This window comes from Bos grunniens, chromosome 8 (genome assembly GCF_055505025.1).
Source record: "Bos grunniens cultivar Pamir isolate PY7600 chromosome 8, Bosgru_T2T1.0, whole genome shotgun sequence".
NCBI lineage: Eukaryota > Metazoa > Chordata > Mammalia > Artiodactyla > Bovidae > Bos > Bos grunniens.
In genome coordinates, this window is record NC_141172.1 from 20,254,027 (window position 1) to 20,279,386 (window position 25,360).

The window sequence follows — 25,360 nt, forward strand, 5'->3', positions numbered from 1 at the left end:
TTTTTTTAAATGAAGCAATCAACTGGAAATCAGTCAAGTTTAATAGCTAGGTATGGTCAGAAAAAAGAATGGAGAGAGTTCTACCAGTACCATCATTATCCCAGCATAACTGTAGTCATATACAAATCTGTACTTCCCTGAACAGCAATACTAGAAGGTTAAAATTGGGAGGCTGGAGGGAAAAGACATCACTAAAATAATCCTGCCAATTACTAAACAATAAGCAAATAACAATAACACCCTTAAAGTGAAGAGAAGAAAATCTATACTTGCTACAATTTATTATAAAATGTATAATTACTATAGATTTTATATATATATATAATATAAATTATATATACTTATAAATAAAATACAGTAATATATAAAATATATTATTACTTGTTACAATATATTATAAAATTCCAAAAACAAATTAGGAGATATGCTAAGAAACAAGAAAATATGACCCATGCACTGTGGTGGAGGAGAGAAATCAGGCAACAGATTGCCTATGAGACTAATGAGATGTTAGATTTAACAGAAAAAGATTCCAAAATAGCCATTTTAAATATGCTTACAGAATTATACTCATAGAATCAAAAGAAAACATGATTAAATAAATAAAAGAAGATAGGATGACAATGTTGCATCAAATAAAGAAAACCAATATAGATATTGAAATTATAAAAAATAAAATTACCCAAAGGAAATAAAAGAGTTAAAAGTACAATAACTAAAATTTTAAAAATTCACTAGAGCTACTCAACAACAGGTTTATAATGGCAAAAAGAAAGAATCTAAAACCTTGAATATAGATTAATAGGCATTATGCAAGCCTAAATAGCAAGAAAAAAAAGATAAATGGAGACAGAGAAATGTGAAACAACATTGAGCATCAAGGTACATATAGTGAGAATACCAGGAGAAGAGAAAAAGTAATGAGAAGAAAAAATATTGAAGAAAGTGTGGCCAATACAGCAGGGTAGGAAGCTCCCATGTTCACCTCCTCTGACAGGGATATCAAAATTAGAACTATTCACAGAGCAACTATCTATGAGAGTGACCTGAATGCTCTCAAAATAGATTTACCACAATTACACATACATAGAACAAAGCATAAAGAGATGGGTGAATAAAGCTATAGTTATCAAGCAATAGAGTTTGGGTACCAAAAGACACATAGATAAGTGGAACAGAATAGAGAGTCAAGAAATAAACTCATGGTTATACAGCTAATCAATCTACAGCAATGGAGGCAAGAATATACAATGTGGAAAAAGACAGCCTCTTCAATAAATATTAAGGTCCTTAATTCCCACAGAATTTCTTCTTTATGTCTTTGTAATCCTTATTTTGGAATAAAATACATTTTGAATGCAATGATGGAAACTTTTTCAATCATGGTGACAAAGTCATCTCTAGAACAATGGGTGCTGGTGTTATACTTCCTGGGTGCAAATCATACCTCCATTATTCTGCTAGCTGAACAGTCAGGAAAGTTGTCTCAACATAAAATGAATATGACTATAATAATAATATAGTATAAGAATATAATAACTACAATAATTTATCCATCATTAAGTTATTGATAGGATAAAATTATTGGCATATATTAAATGCTCAGTAAATAATAACAACTGACATTTTCTCTAAGTTATCATTTTCATTGTTATAACTTTCGTTATCCCGATTAGACAAGTAATTTAGATATTTAGAATTTCTCCATATTAAACATATTTTGTTCAGAGATACAAAAATATAATGCAAATAAAAATGTTAAAAAAGTATTTGGACTACATTTCTCTAGCATAATTTAGTCCTTAGTAAAGACCTCCTTAATAATCTATATAGGGAGCTCGAAAATCATAAATCAAATTGTCAAACACCTTTATGTAGTAATCACAAACTATGCACAGATATTCCAGGTCTCATGTTTCCAGGTCAAAGTTCTCATGTTTCCAGGTCAAATTTAGGGTTGTATTACATATCCCCTGTTGTTAAGTTATAGTATCAATAATAATTTGCTTATGCCAATGAAATATGAGTCAAAAGTGATGCTGATTTCATCCAAGCAGACATATCTACAAGCCAGAACATGATTCACCATATTTTTAGGTGTTTATTAATATTTGCTATCAATAACTACATATTAATTTTAATTTATTCATATTCTCATCCTTTTATTTAAATATTTTAGCTTATATCATTAATAGTTTACTTATTAATAATTAAAATTAAAATATAAAACCACTAAAATAAAATTTGGTACAATTATTTTATTATTTAAAGGGCAGGCATTGTAGGTAAAGCCCTTCTAACTGTACTCAAAGCTCAGAAGCCATTGAAGAAAAGATCAATGTATTTAATTATGTAAAAACCATAATTAAAAATAAACATTCTGCAGAACAACAACAAAAAAAAAACACCCTGAGTCAAAAGACAGAAGAAAAACATAAATCCCCAAAATAAAATTCTAAACTCCCTAATATGGAAAGAGTTCCTAATTAAGTTTTTAAGAAAAAGAATAGCAACCCAATAGAAACATGAATATACCAAATGTACAGATGGATCACAGAAAAAGAAATAAGGAAATACGAATGTTTTTTAAGCATTTTAAGAGATATTTAACTTTATTATAAAATAAATGCAGATTAAAACTATATCAATATGCTTTTTATCCAAAAAACCCAAACACTTTTACTCTATTAAAGACCAAAATATTTTTGACATACTGTATTAATGATATTCATAAATTGCTGCTAAGACCACACATTAGCTTAACCTATTGAGAGCAATTTGGCAAGATCTTTCAAAATTATAAATTAATCTAAATTCAATTTTATGTAATTTATCCTCTATAGGATATCCTCTATATTGTACACAAACAAAACAACAAATATTCAGTCATCCAATGAAACACTGTTTGCAATCACATAAAATTATCAACACACAGATGGCCTTGAATGGGAATCACAGACTGGAATACTATGCAGTTAGTTTTTAAAGTGGCAGGGTAAAAAAGTCTCTTAAAGCGGCAGGGTGAAAAGCAGTCTCTTTGGGTTTGATGCAAAAAATCTCCAGTATATATTGTTAATTGAAAGAAGTGAAATGTTACTTTTGGGATCATATAAAAGAAGGGTGGGGATGAGAATAAAATTTCATATCTATTTTCTTATATTTGCATATAGAAACTGTGTAAGTGTACCAAAGAAACTAATAATGGAGACTAAGAAAAGAGAGCTATATATTTCATTGAGCTAAAATGGTTGTCATTGCCAAAAAGCCTTTACACTCCAAGCAATTTTTTGTATATTTATCTTTTGTTACACCCTCTGCTTGCAATTTTCATAGAACTATACATCTCTATGGGAATTAAACATCATAATTTTCCCTTTTGGTCTCCAGATTTTGAAAAGCAGGTTTCTATCTCAGAGCCCCAGCAGTGATCAATGCAATCAACCCTACATGTCCTTTGAAGTACGTCCTGGTCTCAGCCAGAAAGGTAATCTTAAATGGCTCTATATTTGCAGAGGGGACAAGCAAAGCATTTCAAAAAAGTCCAGGATATGGTTTTATGTTTCTGACATCAGCCCACCAGGTTTGCCTGTCAGGCCTAATGTGTGCAAAAATGTTTTATCTATATCTGACATTTCTCAAAGTGATTTCATCAGTTGTGCCTCTGGAGGGTCAAATGAAAGCTTGTTCAACTAGAACTTGAGGCAAAGACAGTAGCAAGCCTCAGGCAATCCCAGATCTTGGAATGTTAAAGGTCAGTGTTAAAATTTATAACATATTGTTATCTAACATTAACACTTCTGCTGATGTATTCTCAAAGAAACTTACATTTTGATGTGCCTGAATCAAAGTTAGTTTCATGATCTGGTTTCTTAAATGTGTCCCTTCATAGCAAACATGAACAGAGCAGTCAATTCAGTTGGAATATTTATGCAGATACATCCACAGGTTGTGAACTGGTTGGTTCTTTGGTTCTGAGCACAGGTTACATGCCAGACTTTGAAGAAAAGTTTATTTTTGCTGTGACTCTCATTGTCACTGATTTGGTATTCTTTGCCCTACTTGCTCACATACAGCATTTCATAGATAAATGTATCAGGTGAAGGAAGCACAATTTCACATAATATTAGCACTGTTCAGTACTATTTTTTTTTTTTAAACTAGAGGAGTAGCAGAGTACACACAAACTCTCAAACTCTTGCTTGTATCACACAGGTAAGCTGTCCTTAGGTCAGGCACAGTTATACTGCACACAACATGGAAAAGTTCCAGAGAAGGAATCTGACTCCACAAACCTCTATATAGAGAAAAAGGAAATAAAACAGTACTGCAGGGAATGTATAGGCTCCCAAAAACCAACCTGGCTTCCTGGTGAGGGAAGAGGTCCTGCTAGAAATGATAGGGGTAAGGGAGGGGTTCAACCTCTATAATCATAGTTTTGTTCTCTTGAACAACTTAGACCTGCTGAATCAGCTTCTTGATGAACTACAAAAAGATGGGAAGAAGTGTGTTTCTATGCATACCCAGGACCATGGCATCAACTGGGCTACCTAGAAGAAATTTTATATATTTGCATACAAGTGAAGTAATAATGCATACTATTTATATTGTGAAAGAGTAACTTTATATAAATTAGTAGCTTAGTCTGCTCAGAGAATTGACCCCTTATAAATACAAATAGTAATACAATCTTTACCTAACAAAATCTTACAAGAAATGGGGGCAAAAACCTTATTTATTAAATGGGCCAGGGTGCTTTCCATTTGGTTTAAACAGCTCTTGGTTACAAAAATATGCTTTGTTTCTAGACAGTAATTTGGTGTTTTATTCTGACTTGCCAATCTGATAAAACAGTTGGGCATGCTGTCTCTGCTTTAGCACATTTATTGCATCATTCAGTAAGAAAACAGAATTTCCTCTACAGGCAAACAATTATATCTGTTTTTTTTTCTTCATCAAGATATTTAATTTGGAATCTGTTTTAAAATATGCTCTAAATGTAATTTTTAAAATATGATCTAAATATATATTTTCCCATTAACTGTAAAATTACATTTATATTCTGTACATATACACATATACTTACATACACACATACACACCTTAGAGAGGCAGAAAACATGGAAGAATGTAAATTAGTTTTGTGGTTACACTAATCTAGGCTGAAGTTTGAGTTTTATACCACACACTAGTTAGCATAACTTGGGAGTATTACTTAAGCTTTTTCAGGTTGTTTGCTCACTTATAAAATTGGGATAAGTATTCTTCTCAAGATATTTGAGAAGATTAATGCAATGTAATGAAATGTCTAATGTAAAGTACTCAGCATAGGTAAAGACGGCATCTGCCTGGGGTACTGATCAATAAGGACAGCTGTCACTGGAACACACTGGAAACATGGTACAAATTAAGTCAAGTTCTGGAAAAAGGCTCCTTGTGTAACTGGATGTCTGTGGTATTTCACTTCCCACAGTAGTCAGCGCCCTCAAGTGGAAACTTTAAAAACAAGTCCTTACAGAGTTGACTCTGAGGAAGGTGTAAAGGGCACAGTGCAAGTATGCGAACTCCGTGGGTTGGAGAGTCCTACAAATATCCATTCCTCCACCAATAATTTCTACATAGTTGTTGCCGAGACCTAACGTCCACAATTCTTTTAATTTTTTAAAAAAGTAGATATATAGTCACTTATAATATTTATTGACATATTTTTAACTTATTTTCCTTTTTTTCCAACTACTGCACAACTAAAAATATTTTAGTTATTATTGCATAATTCTCTACTCCTAGAACTCCCACAGGACATATGTTAGAGCCTCTCAATCTATTTCCTATCAACATTTTAAATAACCATTTAGTTTTTTCATCTCTTTCTCTCAATGCTAGGTTCCAGATGAATTTTTAGTATAATTTTACAATGAATTATCTTCTCAATACTTTTTATCCCAAATATTTTTATTGGTTTTTACCATATCCAACTGTTCCACAGAAATACATATCAATCTGAATTTGTTTCATGAATTAATTTCTTTTTAACTATTCTACTTTTATATCTTTGGGGCCTTTAAATCTATGAAGTCATCTACAAATCTTTACCTAAATCTATAAGGTCATCTACAAATATTTACCTAAATATATAGTCATCTATAAATCTTCCTATTACTTGAATATCATAGATATATGCTCATATCTCTATTGTTTCTTGAAATGGCTATCTGTCTTGGAAGTATATTTCCTCATGTGCATTAGGATTTTAATTTCTATGCTTATATTTAGGGGTAGTTCATTTTTCTTTTCTTTTTTATTCACATTTTTCCCTGTCTAGCAGTTTTGTGCTTGCCTACACTGCATTCTAGGGTCTCCAGACAAGAATCATACATTACACTGGCACCTCAAGGATCCTGTTTCACATTAGTATTGGAGTTATATCAAAAGCCATAACAGAGCATGATCTAGATCCTAGTTACATGATTATTTTCTCTTTTCTATCAGCTCAACCTAGGTACAACTCTAGGAAAGCACGGCAGCCTTTCTCAGCCATGAAATTAAAAGACGCTTACTCCTTGGAAGGAAAGTTATGACCAACTTAGATAGCATATTGAAAAGCAGAGACATTACTTTGCCAACAAAGGTCCGTCTAGTCAAGGCTATGGTTTTTCCAGTGGTCATGTATGGATGTGAGAGTTGGACTGTGAAGAAAGCTGAGTGCTGAAGAATTGATGCTTTTGAACTGTGGTGTTGGAGAAGACTCTTGAGAATCCCTTGGACTGCAAGGAGATCCAACCAGTCCATTCTAAAGGATATCAGTCCTGGGTGTTCTTTGGAAGGAATGATACTAAAGCTGAAACTCCAGTACTTTGGCCACCTCATGGGAAGAGTTGACTCATTGGAAAAGACTGTGATGCTGGGAGGGATTGGGGGCAGGAGGAAAAGGGGACGACAGAGGATGAGATGGCTGGATGGCATCACCAACTCAATGGACGTGAGTTTGAGTGAACTCCGGGAGATGGTGATGGACAGGGAGGCCTGGCATGTTATGATTCATGGGGTCGCAAAGAGTCGGACACGACTGAGCGACTGAACTGAACTGAACTGAATATAAACCACATTTCCAAAGTCTCATTCATCTTTCAGAGAAGGCAATGGCACCCTACTCCAGTACCCTTGCCTGGAAAATCCCATGGACGGAGGAGCCTGGTGGGCTGCAGTCCATGGGGTCGCTAAGAGTCGGACATGACTGAGGGACTTCACTTTCACTTTTCACTTTCATGCACTGGAGAAGGAAATGGCAACCCACCCCAGTGTTCTTGCCTGGAGAATCCCAGGGACGGTGGAGCCTGGAGGGCTGCCGTCTATGGGGTCACACAGAGTCGGACATGACTGAAGTGACTTAGCAGCACTCATCTTTTTTTTTTTTTAATTCCACTACCCATGAACAGAAGATAATGCTGGGAAATTAGTCCAGCCCTCTATTTATTGTCAGATCCTGCTCTATTTCTTATCTCTTGAGATACTTATCTTGTCTTTGAGCAAGGCTACGTCTTTTTAATTTCTAAATAACTGTATTTTAAATCTATCACTGCTATGTATATTCAACAAGAAGGGTAAAATGGTTTAAACTGTGAATTCATAATTGCTTTTTGACAAGATGTTAAGACATACCATTTTTAAGTCAAAGTAATCTTTCTGTAATAAAACTCCCAGTGTGTTCCACCCATGGAAATAATCATAGGTTTCTACATTTGTCTATAAAGACTACAAGGATTAAAAATTATAAGACTTAATTTATCCTTATATTTTTGAAAGTATTAAGAGTATGATAGAAAACAAATTTTTAAATCAAAGAATAAAATCATAATATATGAACCAAAGCATCTGCTTTGGTTTTGAAAACCTGAAAATGACAAAAACTCAGCATTTCATCAGTCACCAAATTATATTATTCCCGATTATTTAATTTACTAATAGTAATATTTTCTACATGGAGGTAAAATTATATGTGTTGTGTGTGTATATTTTGCTAAAACTGAGAGCAAAGAACACAATTATGGCTGGCAATTTTAACACCCCACTCTCAGCAATTCATGTGATTATCAGAATAATAATAAAGGAGGAATAAAGAAGAACTAGACAACACAACCAACCAACAGTATCTGATTGACATATACAGAACACTCCACTAAACAACACAGAGCACACATGTCTTTCAGGCACCGATGGATGAGTATGAATATTATTTTTTAAAAAAACAACATTGAGCTGAAGCAACAGATAGATTTGGCCTGCAGAGATTTTGGCATTGACTACTCAATCATATTTTTAGGACTGAAATATGTGGGAAATATGGTAAAGTCATACTTTATTTGTATATGTGGGAAAGCACTAACTCTGATGAAACTCTTTCTTGAATCACCATAATGGACACTCATGGCTCTTCAACAAATGTCTAATCTTGAACCTGTTATGAAAACTTAGGATGATCCCCTTGAGTAGTGACTCTGCTGTACCTCTAATAACTTAAACTATAAATCTTTCTCCTAGCTTAATCCAAGAGGACATGAGCTAATTTACCAGGTGACTATACCCTGGGAAAAGATAAATAATAATTTTTTCAGTGTTTATTGGATAATGGCTATTCCCTTGTAAGCTAAACTGCTACTATGATCCACCAGGCTAGATAAGGTTTAAGGAAGAGGAATGAGATCTAATCATTACTGACATTTTGTTTCAAACCAGTCTTACAGTTGGTCCAATATGTACCCATTTACCCAGTGTTTATTTCCTCAACTCTAAAAAGCACAATTGGTCAAGACATATCTAGCAACTGGGAGAATCCCCAAATTGGATCCCTGACCTACAACAATTAGGCTTCCTGTGTATTGAGGATGATTAAATAGGAAATTTCAAATGGAGATCTTTAGAACTTACACTCCCACTGAAGTAGTGAAACAAACATCCTGGAGAGATTGCCAAGGTTTGTATCCCCACCAGAAGTTTAAAGGATTCTAGCACATCCCCTTTCAATTCATCTATTTGGCCTATAGATAAGGCAGATGGATCTTGAGGAATGAGAGTACACTATTACAAAATTAGGTGATTACTACAACTGCAGCTATATTTCCAGATGTGTTTGCTTTGTTGGAGCAAATCAATACTGCCCCTTTTCTCCAGTTTGAGCTATTGATCTCAAAAATAGTTTTTCTCTGGAGTTGTTAAAGTCACCAGAAACAGCAGTAAACTTCTTAGGGCTCTACCAACCCTCCAGCCATTTTCTATAGTTTAGTCCACTAGGAACTTGTTTGCTTCTCTATTCTACAGGACATCAAGCAAGCCAACAATATAAATAATATCATGCTGATTTGACCTGATGAGCAAAAGGTAGTATACACATTAAATATCTTATTAAGGTATATGCATACCAGAGAATGGAAGAATAAACACCACAGAAAATGAGAGATACATTACATATGTGAAGTTTCTAGGCATCAGTGGTCTGGTGCCTGTCAAAATTTCTCTTATCAAATGGTGAATGTGTTTCTGCATCTGATACCTGCTATCTCTGAGAAGTGGATCTCTAAATTTGGGTTGCAAAAAATAAATGATTTGGCCATCTTACTTTAACCTGTGTACCAAATTACCCAATAGGCTGTCAATTTGGGGTCCAGATCAAAAGGAGGTTCTACAACAGAACCAAGCTTCTATTCAATCTGTCTTGCCACTTGGTTCACATGCTTGAAGTGCCTATGACAGTTGGGGATCCTAAAGGAACCTAAAGCAAAACCTTACAGATAAAACATAGTATATCTCTTTGGGATTTTGGAGAAAAGTTATACTTTCTCAGTAGATTATTCTCAACTGAGAAATAGCTTCTAACACATTACTGGGTCCTGCCTGAATGCAAACACTTACTACTGGTCATTAAATAATGATGTGCCCTGAAACACTCCTAATGAATAGGATGTTGTCTGCCCCAAAAGCTCGCTGTAGCAGTATTCCATCAAGTGGAAGTAATAGTTAGGCTTTTCTCCACAAGTTTTGAAGTCACAAATAAGTTGCACAAAAAGTGGCTCAAACATCCATGGTTCACGTACTCCTGCCATACTGCCTCCTCTCTTTTTCTGTAATGTGAAGTTGTCTATGAAAACAGAATGAGAAAGCACAATGTGATCTTTAATCAAACAATTCCCCACACTATCGTGACAGTAGCTGAAGTGGACAGCTGCACTGCACGACCCTGAAAGTGGTGAAAAAAAAAAAAAAAGCTTTTCCATGGGAAGAACTTCAAGCTTTCATACTGCCTGGAAGTAGAGGTGAATAGAGGTATAAATCTAGAATGAGTCATGAGCAGTGACTAACAGTTTGGCTGGATGGCCAGAAACTTGGAAGAAACATGAAGAAATATGATCTACAGATGTATGTGGAAAGACCTCTCCAAATGGGTATGAATAAGAGAACATTTTTGTCCCAAACAAATACTCACCAAACAGCAACCTTAGAAGAAGAGACCTTAATAAACATATACACAAGGTAACTCATTCTTTTCCCATTCTTTTATTCCCATCATTGCTCAATTGGCTCATGAAGACAATAATTACATAGAAATATGGAGCTTATATATAGACTTAGCAAAATGGATTTCTACTCATCAAGGCCAATTTGGCTAAAGTCATTGCTGAGTACCCAACCTGCCAAGAGCAAAGATCAACACTGAACCCTAAAATGGCCATTCCCTGGGGAACTAGCCAGACACCTGGTAGCAAGTTTGTTACACTGAATCACTCCCATCATTGAAGGAGTAGCTCTCTTTGTTCTCGCTGGAAAAGACATGGTTTTGCCTTTCCTGCCCTAGTGTTTCTGCTTAAATCACCATCTGTGGGCTTACAGAATGCCATACTCATCTACACAGTATTCCATACAACATTGCTTATGACAAAAAAAAAAAGACAAAAAACAATTTTATAGCAAGTGAAGTGCAACATTGGTCTCAGTCTCATGCACTTCTCTAGTGTCATTATGTTCCCCTCATCCTGAAACAGCTGGCCTAATAAAATTATGGAATGGCCTTTGGAAGACTCAGTTATGGCACCAGCTGGTGACAGCACTTTATGGGGCTGAAATAATGTCATCTAGGATGCAAGAAATGCTTTGAATAAGCTATAAATATGTAGTGATATTTTTCCTATACTCAGAATTTAGGAGTTTAGGAACCATAGGACAGATATGGAAACAGCTCCTCTCACATTAACAATAATGATGCAAAAGCAACATTTTCATTTCCTTTCCCTATAACTTCTTGGGGGTTTAGAAGTTGTACTTCCAAAAGCAGAAATGATTCCACCAAAGAATACAGCATTGTGCTGGAACCTAAGACTACCACTGGCTACTCTGGGCACCTCATAACACTGACACAAGAAAGGGTGAGGAAAATACTTCCAGAATGCAGGAGATCCTCCAGAGTATCGCTTAGTCTTCCCATATTCTGTGGTAAAAGTTAATGGAAAGCTAGAACAACCCAATAAAGACAGGACTATAACAACAGACAGGAATAAAGATTTGGGTAATCTCAACAAATAAGGAAACACAACTGACTTACACACTAGCAGAGTAGAGAGAATATGAAATGGAGAATGGGCAAAGTTATAAATATTACTGATTTCATGACTAGTTGAAAACATGAGGGCACTGATAGGAGCATTTATTTCTTCCTTGCTTCTAAGTGTCCCCCATTTCCTTATTGTAACATAAGATTTACTAACAGTGGTTATAACAATACCTCAGAATGATAGGATATTCAAGGGGGGTTCTGACTCAGACAGAAGAGGAATGAGCATCCCTCAAACATGGGTAAATCACTTTGTATCCTCTCTTATGAAGGGACATATATGTTTTCATTGAACAAAGAATCAATTTTAGGTGAAATAATGAATCACGTTTTACCTTTATTGGGAAGTAAATATGGTTAGTAAAAGTGAGTATGAACGCCATACTGACAAGGGGTGCACTGGACTGCTGGATTTGCTGATCAACTGTAGTTGCAGGTCCATCACCTGGTACCTGCTTCCAGACCCACAGTATTAGAAGCTGTGCAGAGTCATTAACTTCCTTTATACCTCCTTCACAACACCTTTCCTTGGAACCATCTGAGTGACTTGACATGCTAGATCTCACAGATTTCCTGAAAATTTCTACTTCTCTTGAAAGGACCATTTGTCTACCCACACCAACACTTGGCAGATTAGTTAGTAACTCTCTGATCTGCCTATTTCCCTCTACCAAACTTTATCTTCCCAGCTCCTTATGTACGTATTCAGTCGAATTTCTAAAATACCTCCCTAATTTATAAAATAACTTTATATTTTATAATATAAAATAACTCCCTACTGGTACTCTTTTCCTGGTTGAATACTGACTGATAAATGTAGCATAAACATAAAACTCATTTGCTGCTCATTTACTCCATATATCCCGCAAAAGAATAAAAAAAAAAAACAAAAAAACATGTACAATAATATATGTATACCTGTGGCAGATTCATTTCAATATTTGGCAAAACTAATACAATATTGTAAAGTTTAAAAATAAAATAAAATTTAAAAAAAAGAATGGCTCACCTATGAAATCAACAATCAAACAGCAACAAACAAACTGGACCGAACATTGTTTATTTCTCTAGTGATGTCTGCCTTTGGGGTTCCAGGTTCACTAGAAGTGGATTAAATGCAGTTACAGTATCCTTCATGTTCCTCTAAATTCTCTATGTAACTTTTGCCTTCTATTCACCTTATAGTCATTTTTGTTATATGCTAGTTCTTTAAACATTTTCATTTCTCCTACTTTTAAAAATATTTCTTATAGAACCCTACATTGCCACCATAGTCATTTAGTATCTTATGCCTCTTTGCTTATATCCCAAGTTTTAGAATCACTCTTCGTATATGGCACTCAGAACTGAACACATTACTTAAGCTAATATCTGAAGAACTCATATTTCAGAGTACATGGCACCATCATCTCCCTCCTTCTACATACATTTTTCCTATTAATGTAACCTAAATATCAACTGAACTTTTAGAACAGCCATGTTACATGGTAATCTCACAGTAAATCTACCAATAAATAACATTACTTTTTTTCTCAAAAACTTGTTGCAAACTCAGGTCTCTCTTTCTTCTTATCTATATGTGTACAGTTGATTTTTTTAACCCTAAGATCTTGAATGCTATATCAATTCACTGCAATAGGAATTACAGTCTAAGAATCAATCATTTAAAATTTGATTCTGTCAACTGAAAAATCAGCTGCCGTTCACAGATGAGTGTGGTCCATGAATAAGATAACAATGAATTGTATATCTTTATTTCTTCATCTGTCAGAAGTTTTATAAAAGGTCAAGGACAGGATTCTAAAACATTTGCTGCTTGACTCAGATTTTTCTAGTCAACAATCTTTGGCACACTTGCTCAACTCTCTTTATATTTCCTGCTAACTATAAACATCTAGTCCATTGTTTACTGAACTTGTTGCTAGGATGGATGTTAACATTGGATATTTTTAAAAAACATTTTGACACAGATGTTTTGAAAAGACCACATTTGTGTACCTATTTTAAAACTATTAATGTTCTCATGAGACAACGTCATGTGGTCATTTTAACTTACGGATACTGTGACACAGTCTTGAGAAATTAAAATGCCATTTTTTAAATTACCAATTAGGTAAAAATGAGAAACAGACATCTCTATAGTTCTTATACTTGTCATCCTATTTTCCCCTGAACCCCTCATCATTAGCATGGAGTTCAGAAAGGGGAAATGACAATGAATTTTTCTCATTTGAGAAATATTTAGTAAGCAAAAACCAACAAAGGGTATTTTTATGTTTGGCACAGTTGCTCTGAAGTATTACATCAAAACAGCTTACATTTTACAGGACATGATGCCAAATAATTAAAGGTATAGCTTTGCAGTGCAGGCATCAATAATGAGATTATTTGGAGATGTGTGGGGATGGGAAGAATGAATCTGAGTGAGATCCTTTCTCCTAAAGGATGAGCATCTATGCTTAAGAATCAGGCTGCCCTGAGTAGACCTTTGACTTTATGAAGCTGATGATGCTTCATCTCCTCTTGTGCTTGCCAGCATAATTCTATTTACACAGTACATAAGCTTCTCTTGTATTCTGAAGGCTTTTTAATTTCAAAGACAAATAAATGTCTAAGGAACATGCATTTTAAAAAACAGTTGAATGGATAGGTCACTTTGTAAATAATTTTTTTAGTTCCAAGTTCACAGATAGGAATCTCTAGAAGGGAAGGTCTTAAAATCCCCAGCATCTTTTTGTTTCAGCAGAAGTTGAAGGGAAAAATAGCAGATTTTACTCACTTGCTCTTCAGTTGTTCCCCTAACTCTAATCCATTTTCACAGAATAGCTAGATGACAGCTTACACCATGAGGCCTATGCATTGAATCAGAGGAATCAACATGGAAATAGGTATTCTCCTTCTTCCTTCCCATCCTTAATTAGTGATTTAGGAGTTCATACCTCAAGCTGCATGGATGAGCATAAACCTCAAGATTACACAGAACTCACTGATGTAGCAACACTGTCAAATACTGCCACCACTGGTTGGTGGGTTGGTTTTGTATACATGGGTAACAGTCTGTGAGCAGCTTGAGGGCAGGTCTCATATCTTGGCACCTCTTTATCCTCTCATCTAGCACAATGCCTGGCACAAAGTAGGTGCTTAATAAATAGTTGTTGAATAAACTAGTATTTTTATCTTTCATTTACTTCAGTCAGTGGAAAACTTGAGCACCTATTTATGTCCCAGAAACTCTAGGAAGCTGTGAGTGGACAAACAGGCATGAATCCTTCCTCAGACTTTATAGTCTAATTGAAACTGGTAAAGTAACTTCCACTCCTAACAACTGGCAATAGTATCTTAACATAAGGATGGGCAATACTATTGCCAAACCTCAATCTCCTCACATTCAAGTTAGTGGTTGGACAAAATGTTCTGTAAGATTGTTTGAGTTTTAAACTTATTGTAAAGGGTAGGAAATGTATAAAGTACTATGTAAATTAACTTAAGTTTTAAAATTATAAAACAGTTTTTAAAATTTGAAAACTGTCCCTAATGGATGTTCTCCCCAGTTCAAAAGGCAAATGGATACATGCACATCATCACATAATCCACGTAAAGAATCCAGCAACTCTAGCGCTCTTATGTTGTTGTATCAGATCTCTATTGTATAATGTAACTTCTTTGAGAGCACATTTTACATTCGGTATCCTCTATAGAATCTAGCACTTTTAAAATAACATTCAACAAATGAATTAATATAGTGGAAATACCTTAAAAATCACCAAGTATTCTAACCTGAATGGCATTTAGGAGATTCAAGAATCCCAAGAAATTGTATTCAAAACTATGTCTGTAAACCACTTTGCAGAGTTCTTTGGTTTTATCAGTCTCAAAGAGATCTACCATCCAAAATGGTTCCTTCATTTAGTATATATTAATTGAATATCAACTACTTGCCAAGCATTATACTATGATTTAGGCTTGGAATCTAAAACCTTTTTAATAAATAATGAATATTAACTGTATCAAATCTTTATAAGATCTGCTTTCTCACATTCATATCATTAAAAATAATGCATACTCTATTACACATTTACATCCTAAATCAGCATCAGATTCTATGCAGTTATTTAATATGATATTTGCTGGTAAAATATACTTTAGAAATATATTCTTATCTGGCTCAATGGAAAAGTCTAAAGATGATAGAACCAACAGAGCTTAAATGTATAATATACAGACAGTAAGATACACAAGTATATATAAACACACATACACACACACATACACATAATTTAAGAAATCTTTAGTAAATACTGCTGTCAAATTCTTTTAACCATCTCTAATTCATCAACTATTTCACACCACAGCTGAATTTCCATTTATTCCTAACAACAGAATAGAGCTCCAATCCTTTAAAAGATAAATGATGACAAATAAAGAAAATTTCATAAAATTGTTTTGTTCTCAGGGACTTCCCACTGACTAAAATAAATAACTTTCAAATTCTCTAGATGGAGAACAAAAGTAATTTTAAAATCTCAAGAAAACCTTTAAAATTTAATGACAATTTTTCCCCTTGGAAATCTCTTATCCCCTCAATGCATTAAGCATTATCTATCTAGAGTCATTTAATATTCATATGAGCAGCTATTTAAGTTTTCTGAATAAAATGATTTTTACCTTTGAGAATGGCTGCCATAGTCCTGCCATAAACATATGGAAAAGGTTATTTCCCCAGATAAAAGCATAAGCCTAAAGATTTAAATCCTCATCCGCATTAGATGTTCATTTTATAATATGAAAATTAAATATAGCATGATCCAAAATAATCATTTTCAAAAAATGGTTACATCATACTAATATTAGGAACCATTTGTATCTAATTTCTACACCATTCCAGCACTTAGCTGCAATTAGTGATAGTGGCCAGGAGATGGAGCATTTCTCATTTCCTAAGATTTACTTCATAGACCTTTGTTTAACTCACAAAAAGTGTCCTTTAAACAGAAATGTTTTATAAATGGCACTTATCACCAATGGCAGATAGGAATGAAAAACAAGGCATTCAGAAAAAAATAAGGACTTAAATGTCTCAAAAGTTTTACTAACTACTAATCACTTATATGTGAATAAAATACTTTGAATACCTTTTATCTCTCCTGTGTACAAGAAGCAGAAGGAGGAAAAAAAGTTTAGAATACTACTTAGAATTACCTCAATTTTTCAATTCTTACTTCTGGCTCATTTTATATAATCCTAGACTGCTTCATAATGTATGTTATAATTATATGCTCCATTTTTTCAATGAACTAAAAACAAGTATAGTTTTAAATTGGGAATTTACAACCGATATCTTAGGGAGAAAATTCATTAAAGTAAAAATATTTCCTGAAATGGTTTTATTCAAGGCACACATGATGTTTAAATGTTTCTTTCACTTAATAAACGCTAAAGAAGAGTCTTTAGATCTCAAATCTATTATATTGCTTGTAAAAAAAAATAGCATTTTTAAAGACTGATACGTAGTGAACACATTAATAGATGTGGGTATGTGGGTTATAGTGCATGCTTCTAGAAATACTCCAGAAAGGGAGGTAGGCAGATGCATTACAGGTTGCTCTGATTTGGCCTGGAATACAGTCTGCCACCAGTTACTGAGTCTTTGATGGGAAGGTAAGAAGAATCCCTAATCATTCCTGAAAAGGCATAATCCAGAGCTGGCCTACAAGGCAATGATGGTACCAACCCAGGAGTCAGATAGGGGGACATGAAACCAGACAGCCCTCTCCCTGGAGAGGAATATGCCAGTCGAAATGGACTGATACCTAGTCTAGGATTTAAGCTATAGAGACTTGAATCACCTCCGTAAGAAGCAGAAGAAGTGTGAAGGGGAGAGAAAGCTGATTTATTTCCTAGAGTTCCAAAACCAATTCCAGCTAAACTAAAATTCGAAACTCTCGGAAAAGCTGTGTTTTCCAATGCTCCTGAATTTGCTAGGTCCCTGGTGTCTGGTTTGTGTTCTTTTCCATTTAGGATCTCTTCAATAGCTTGGACAACATCCCCTTTGCAGAACTGCAGAATGCCTTCTAGCCTGCTGCGTCTGTAACTTGGGAAAATCTTGGTAAGGATATCAAGAGGATCTCTTGGTCTAGAGGACACAGTGGGATGGCTGGCTGTAGAATCAGTGAAGTCTTTGGCCCACTCACTTTCATTTCCTGATTCCAAATCAGAGGATGACAGGGACCTGGGACTCTCTTCCCCTCCTGACTGCTCCCCAGGATGAAGAGACTGAATGCTATCATCCTTGTTTGGGTTTTCTGAAATAGATGACCTGATGTTTTGTTTTCCAGTGACATCATTAGACTTAGGAGATGATCTCAGGGTAAACTGATGGGATTTAGACCCCAGTTCTTCTTGTCCACTCTGGCATGAGTCACATTTACTCTCCTTTTGTCCTGGGAAGAGGAAAAAAAGGAATGAAATAAAGGGAAAATGTCCAAGAACAAAGTACTGCCCACCTATAATTAATGCTGGATAAAATAACTTGTTTACTCATAGTATATTAATAATACTTATTATTCACTGTAAAAGATGTTAATGAACAAAAATTTTTAAATATCATCTGAAAATGCAAGTGTTGCAATAGTGGGAAAATGCAATTTATCATGTCATTTCAGGATCACAAAGTTCTATAATATACAAATGCTGTAGTTATTTAGGAATCAGAAAGTAAAGTCTATTGTTACCCTAAAACTGTTAACACCAATATTTTACATTATTTGCCCCATTTAGCGATTCAAAATTTTCATAAATTTTACCCAAGTTTTGTTGTTATTCACATGAGGGCTTTTTTCCCACAGTGACAATATGCAAAAAGCACTAAATAAAACAATTGTTTAGATAAGAAATCAGAAAAAAAGAACAATCTTACTATTAAAATGAATATTCTATTTAATCACTAATGCTAAATTTCAAAAACTGGTTTTTCACTCACATTTCAGGTTCCAAATAAGGTTCCTGAATAATGTGAAAAAATAGCAGAATTTTTCATTTCCTTTCAAATCTAAACCAATAATGACAACTGCTATACCAATCTCAAATCATATCAGAGCTTGTGTGAGACACAATAGAGAGTTGATATTTTTCATAATCCTCTGTAAAATATGGACTTTCTCATTAAATCTCTAGGGAATATCAGTAAATGAGTTTATAATCAAATTGTTTCTAAAAGAAAATAATTTACAGCACTCTTTTCACAATTGGAATCTGCATATACTTTCAAAGTATCTTGTAGAAAATATTAGTCATTTGCCTTAACTCACAACTCCCTTTCATTATTAAGGGAAATGTTCCGAAAACAGTTTCACAGAAAAATCTGATTTTCTATCTCAATATGTTGAGCATATGAATATTAATAAAACAAGACTATCTTTCAATACTTTTTGCAAGGCTAATGCCAGGAAAACAATAATAAATATTTTTATTTTGATTTACATTTACTCTTAATCTATAGATGGAGTTTCTCTATTTCCATTAGAAAGTGTAAACTGTCAATGAGGTATTCGGTTTTATTGTCAAACTTTCTTTTCGAACAAGATTTATGAACTAACAAAACACATATAGCAATGATTTGCAATGCTCCTATGTTTTCTCAAAGAGCAGTCCTATATTCTAAGCAAATATCTACAGTTTGCTTTATAAAATTAAATGTGTACAATTTAACACATTGAGAATGAAAATGCTGTCATTACGTCAAACATGACAAAAAAAAGTCTTTTTTTTTTTGCTTCTGCAAAATCACAAAGACTCTAGAATTTTCACCTTTAAATAAAACAATAAATGTCATCTAATGATATAGAGATAGATCGGCCTTGGTCTGCCACTCCATTTTATTTATAAATATGACTCACTACATATGACCCCTTGAACATGTAAGGTATCACAGTTTCATCTCTATAGTAATTTTCATCTCTATAGTAATTTATGCATAAAACACAATACAATGTAATGAAATACTGATGGCATCAGACTGTCTAGAAAATAAGCGTCTTTAAAATACTGCAATATTGTTATGTCATCTCTTTTCTCCCAACTCCTATAGCTGGTTTTTATCATTGAATGCTATGTATTATACTGCAGTTTTAGGACACATATAATTTTCCTTCTTTTGATTATAATATTCTTTTGTGTAGGAAAATCTTATTCACCTCTGAACCACTGTTTGTTTAATGAATAAATACACTAGTTTACTACAGTTCATGGATATTGTATAAGAGAAGGTAGTCAATTTAGAAGTGTCTTTTCAAAAAAAAGAGGTCAACTGAGGCAAACAATAAAATAAAATAAATGATCTATAAACATCACCCTCTCAAAAAAAATCACATAAGTCAATGCCTAGCAGAAGGTTGACAGTCAGATCTCATTGTCAATTTAGTTTGCAGAATTTTAATTTTTGCTTCTTTTTAGAGCAGTTTTGCCTAACAACTTTATTCTTCAGCCCTCCTTGATTTTTGATGAGAAATGTTTAAACTACATTTTGTCCGCTGACACAAACTAGAACATGGACAAAAAGTGACATCGGTGAAAACAAAATCATATATGTCTTATTTAAGTAGAGTCTTTTTTCAAAAGTAAATGCTGTGATCTGTTAAGAGCTGCAATTTTCACAATTCAGAGAGGTTTTCTAATTAATAACTTAATACATCATTATATTTTAATTTCATATGACTCAACCTATCTTGGATTTATACAAAAACACCAAAATGACATTTTCGTGCAAGAATGACCTACTGTAGAATTATGAAATTTGCTAAAATACAGTAAGATTTATGTTAGCATGAAAGGTTAATTTGGGATAACCCTAGTCAAAAAAAGAAATCTTTTTACCTGACATAGAGGGTAAAGGCAGTTTGTAGTCAATAAGAGAAAAAAATTAAAACTTATTGGATAAGAAATCTCTAAGGTTAAAATCCCCAAAGATAAGAAATTCTTGGACTTTGAAATTCATATCAATGGTTTTACAAACCTAAATTTAGAAAACCTAAATTTCTTTCCTATGAGAAGAGGTAAAACTTGAAATGTTAGAGTTTTCTACACTGTTGGAGGCTAAAAAGCAGCTGAAGAAAAGAGGTGGAACGCTTAAAATTTTTTAAAGAGTAAAAATGCTTTGGAAGATTTCAGTCTCTTCCCCATTTCTAGTTGATCTGTCCCACAGGTACAGACTGTACTCCCAACCACAAGTGAGTTTTCCATGCAAGATCACCATTAACTCTGGTTTTGCAACTAAAAAGAACACAGAGCAAGCTCAAAATGCAGTTTCTTTCATTAAGTTTTTCACTCAATCTTTGCTCTAAGTTCTTCTCCTCTCGCAGAGAAATTTGGGCACAAACTGCTTTCCTAGAATGAGTTCCTCAACTGATCACTGGCACTTCATTTTTTCATTTATCCTATCATCTAAGGGGACAGAAAGCCCTAAGGAAGCGAATGTGATAAGTCTCTAAGCAGTTTCCCAGAACCTAAATGCTTCAAGTTCTTTCTCGCCCTCCTCCATGCCATGGCTGCTTATTTCAAAGATTTTTTTTCCTCCTCCAAAACAACCATTTTTATTTTGCAAAGAGCAAATGTGAGATCTACTCACCTTGTTTTTCCTCTATATAATCTGGCTGGAAAATTTCGAAAACAGGGGTCGCCAGACCACTAGCCTGTCTCGAGGCACTCAGTCCCAGAGCAGTCACCGTCGCAGGGCCGCTCGAGGTCGTCTGGGAAGTCTCCCTTCTGCTGCTGCCTCCGGATGACCGACCCCCTGGCCCTGAGGGTCCAGGGTACAGAAGCCTTTGCAGCCCCCGAGCCTCGCTCTCCTCTTGGGCCTGCTGTCTGCGCAGCGCCACCTGTGCGGCCATGACACGCTGGCGTTCGGCGATCAGGGTGCACTTGGCACACGCGCAGTCCCGCCAGCGACAGAAGCGCTTGTGGCCCTTGAGGGCTGACACCACTCCGTGGTTGCGACAACGGGCGCACTTGGGTGTCCGTGGGTAGCCACCGGCCACAGCGCCCACCCCCCTTTCCAGTTCGGCAGGCGGCGGGCAACCTCCGCTTCCCGCGCTGGAGGCTGCCCTCAGAAAGAGGCTGGACGGGCGCAGGAAAGTTGGAGGAACAGGTATCCCCGGGGGTACCGGTAACGCCGGAGACGGGGGCGGAGGGGCCGCGACCACCAGTCCCGGGGCCAGGTGGAGTGGGCCGCTGCGGCTGCGGTCTCTACTGCCACACTGTGACTGCTCCATTTCCGAGAAGTGTCTGGTGAGGGAGGAGTCGCAACAGAAGTGTGCTCAATCCGTAGCTAACCCTGTGGGATGCGGGAGCCGAGAGGGTCCGCCTTGGTCCCTCTGCCTACCACCTCCACACCGACAAAGTCTGACACAATTCCCGCGATGAACTTGGGGACAACCGCTTCCCAGAGCTGGAGACTCTAAGAGGCGCAGAAGCCCACTGAGCCTCTTAAAGTCCCAGGGCGCTAAGTTAATGCGGTGCTCTCCGCGCTCCTTCGCCTTCGGAAGCAAGAGAAGGCAAGACTGCAGAGGCTACCCCGCCCACTGAATCTACTGGCCAAGGGCTGAAACTGGGGAGGGAGGGCCGCGGCGGGACCTGACCGTCTGGCAGGAGGGGCGGTGGGAGACACAAGAAATTGCCCCTTCACACACACACAAAAGCTCTTTTCTCCCACTTGCTTCTCCATGAATTCCTCAATGTATTTTTTTTTGAAAGATAATCTTCTCTCCTTCCCCATGCCTCTTTGTCCTTCGTAAATTAAGCAAGATTTGAAGTTCTTTCCCCAGTTCCTAGCTCCTCCTACGATCTGAAGATTTGAACATGGAGTTCTCCGTTTCTTTCCTTTTCCCAGATGAAGTGTTTAAGATGGTGTGTGTGCTCAGTCGCTCAGTCGCTCAGTCGCTCAGTCGTGTCCGACTTTTTGCGACGCCATGGATTGTATAGCCTGCCAGGCTCCCCTGCCCTTTGGATTTTCCAGGCAAGAAAACTGGAATGAGTTGTCATTTCCTTCTCCAGCTTAGATTGGTAGCACGGTCAAAATTAATGAGAAAGCACAAACAAGCTGCAAATATTACCCACACCTGAAAGATACCTTATTTTAGGGCCTTAGGGCTGCAGCAAACAGTGGATAAGTATTTAAGGGACCTGACTCACGTTCAGAATCTTAACATATATCTGTTTATTTAGACATGCAAATTTGGATTCTATATATCATATTTTGACATATTATCATCCAAAGAAACCCTAATGAATTTCTTATCTATAACTACTTATAGGTAGCAATTGTGTTAAAACTTTCAAAAATACTTCACATTTCTATGGTAAAGTGTTGGGGAGGGTCATCTAGACCATTCTTTAAACATGCTATTATTAATTACACACTTAAAATATGCACTTAATGCCTTTAATTGTAAGAAAATATCATATTGCTTTTAAACCAAAAGACAATTTAAAGTAGGAAAGTAAAAAATAAAATAAAAAATAAAGCAGGAAAGTCATGAGTGTGTTCCTTAATGGAAAAGACAGTCAGGGTTCTATCAGTTTTTCAAGGTAATATTCAACTGCCTTGACAGGCAATTCATATTCTAGTACTAAGATAGCAAGTAATAATGAAATTTTTACCATTCCACCTATTGACATCCAGGGAAGACATTGCTAATCAATATGGGCTTGCTCTTACTGGCCCACTTTACACCAACATCACCATTACCATCCTCCCATATTGGCATCCTGATATTCTATCATAGAACTTCCCCACCCTTCCTAAGTATTAGAACTGCCTAGGGGAGCGACTTCACTTTCACTTTTCACTTTCATTCACTGGAGAAGGAAATGGCAACCCACTCCAGTGTTCTTGCCTGGAGAATCCCAGGGATGGGAGAGCCCGGTGGGCTGCCGTCTATGGGGTCGCACAGAGTCAGACACGACTGACGTGACTTAGCAGCAGCAGCAGCAAGGAACTTATTTAAATACTCTAAACCAAGTATTCTGATTCTTTTTGCTCTGAGTCTTTTAAACTCTCAAGGTGAAGATTATATATAACCAAGGTTTTGAACTGCCACTCTGGGATCTATTCCTAACCTCTGTGGAATCTACAATACCCAATTTTCTCAGACTTCTATATCTTTGCTCAAGCCACTCCTGCCTAAAAGCTATTTATTCCCCTATTGTGGAACTCACATCAAATGTATGAGTAATGAGTTTTCAGTGCTATATGGATCATTAAAGCACAGTGAAATACCTAGTGAGAAAACAATTCCTTTTTTCTACTATTTTTCAATAATCTTGATTACATAAAAGAAAATGCTCAACTTGGTATAAATATGACTATCATTTGTTAAGCCTTATCAATTATGCTTTAAAAAAATTAAAAGCACCTCAACAAGTAACACCGTTTACCTAGAATTTAACACTATTTTTCTGTTTTTATTTGATTTTCAGTTATCTTCCAATTATGGCAAGTAATATTGATTTTCACCCAAATAAGTGAAAATAATTCTTAAAGTAAACATATTTAAATAAAATGTGTGTCTATTGAAATGCAAAATGACAAAATGTGTGAAAGACTAAAAACAAACCTTGTTGATAAAAAAAATAATGGAAATTGAAATAAATGGAGAGAGAGACCATTTCCATCAGTCAGAAGACTCAACATTCTAAATATAGTTCTACCTAAATTGATCTATAGATAAATTCAACCTCAGTCAAAATTCCAGCAGACTTTTTTAGTAGAAATTGTCAAACCTGCTCCAAAATTCATTTTGAAATGCCAAGGAAAGACCTGGAATAGCCAAAACATCTTTGAAGAAAAAAGAATAAATAAAGTTGCAAGGCCAATAATATCTTACTTCAAGAATTATTATGAAGTTATAAAAATAAAAACAGTACATTAGTGATAAAAAGATAGAAAAATCAACCAATATGGCAGAACAGACAGTTTTAGAAACAGACTTACCCAAAAATAGACAACTGATTTTAGACAAAGGTGTAAAGACAATTCAGTGGAGAAAGGACATTTTTTTCTCAACAAATTCTGCCAAAAAAATTGAACTGCTGCTGCTGCTGCTAAGTCGCTTCAGTCGTGTCCGACTCTGTGCGACCCCATAGACGGCAGCCCACCAGGCTCCCCCATCCCTGGGATTCTCCAGGCAAGAACACTGGAGTGGGTTGCCATTTCCTTCTCCAAAGAAAATTGAACATCTGTATGCAAAAAAAAAAAAAAAATGTTTACCTTTGATCGGTGCCTTATAGTTATAAATATATACTCAAAATGGATCACAGACCTAAATATAAGTCATAAAATCATGTAACACAGAACACCTTTGTGATCCTGGTTTTGCAAAGGAATTCTTATCTACAACACCAAAAATATGATTCATTAAAAAGAACAAATCAATAAATTTTACTTTATCAAAATTAAATAAATTTCTTCTTCAAGAGGCACTATTAAGAAACTGAGAGAAAATAGTTGTATTACATATATCTGTTAAAGGACATGTATACAGAATGTATAAACAAATTTCAAAACTCAGTAAGAAAAAAATATTTTAAGTGATTTGAACAAACAAACATGTCACCAGAGAAGATATATGGGTGGGGTGGCAAATAAGCACAACAAAAGATTTTGGACACCATTAGTCACTAAGAAAATGCATATTAAACTTACCATGAAGTACCATTACACATCTATTAGAATGGCTAAAATTTGAAAGATTAACCCTATCAAGTATTGAT

The 25,360-nt window shown here is 35.4% G+C and overlaps 1 protein-coding gene across 1 annotated transcript; it reads right to left on the bottom strand.

Annotated features, from left to right (window-relative positions):
- Window positions 1–4,865: 4,865 nt before the first annotated feature.
- Window positions 4,866–23,432, bottom strand: DMRTA1 (DMRT like family A1). The gene is made up of 2 exons (XM_086414267.1): window positions 21,219–23,432; window positions 4,866–18,036 (listed from the first exon to the last, which is right to left on the bottom strand). The coding sequence occupies exons 1-2, from the start codon at window positions 21,859–21,861 to the stop codon at window positions 17,189–17,191; spliced, it is 1,491 nt and encodes a 496-aa protein (XP_086270393.1). The 5' UTR covers window positions 21,862–23,432; the 3' UTR covers window positions 4,866–17,188.
- Window positions 23,433–25,360: the final 1,928 nt, after the last annotated feature.

Coding starts and splice junctions, on each gene's coding strand:
- DMRTA1 (XM_086414267.1), bottom strand. CDS start 21,861: ATGGAGCAGTCACAGTGTGGCAGTAGAGACCGCAGCCGCAGCGGCCCA. Junction 18,037..21,218: donor TTATATAGAGGAAAAACAAG/GTGAGTAGATCT, acceptor TCCTCTTCCCAG/GACAAAAGGAGAGTAAATGT.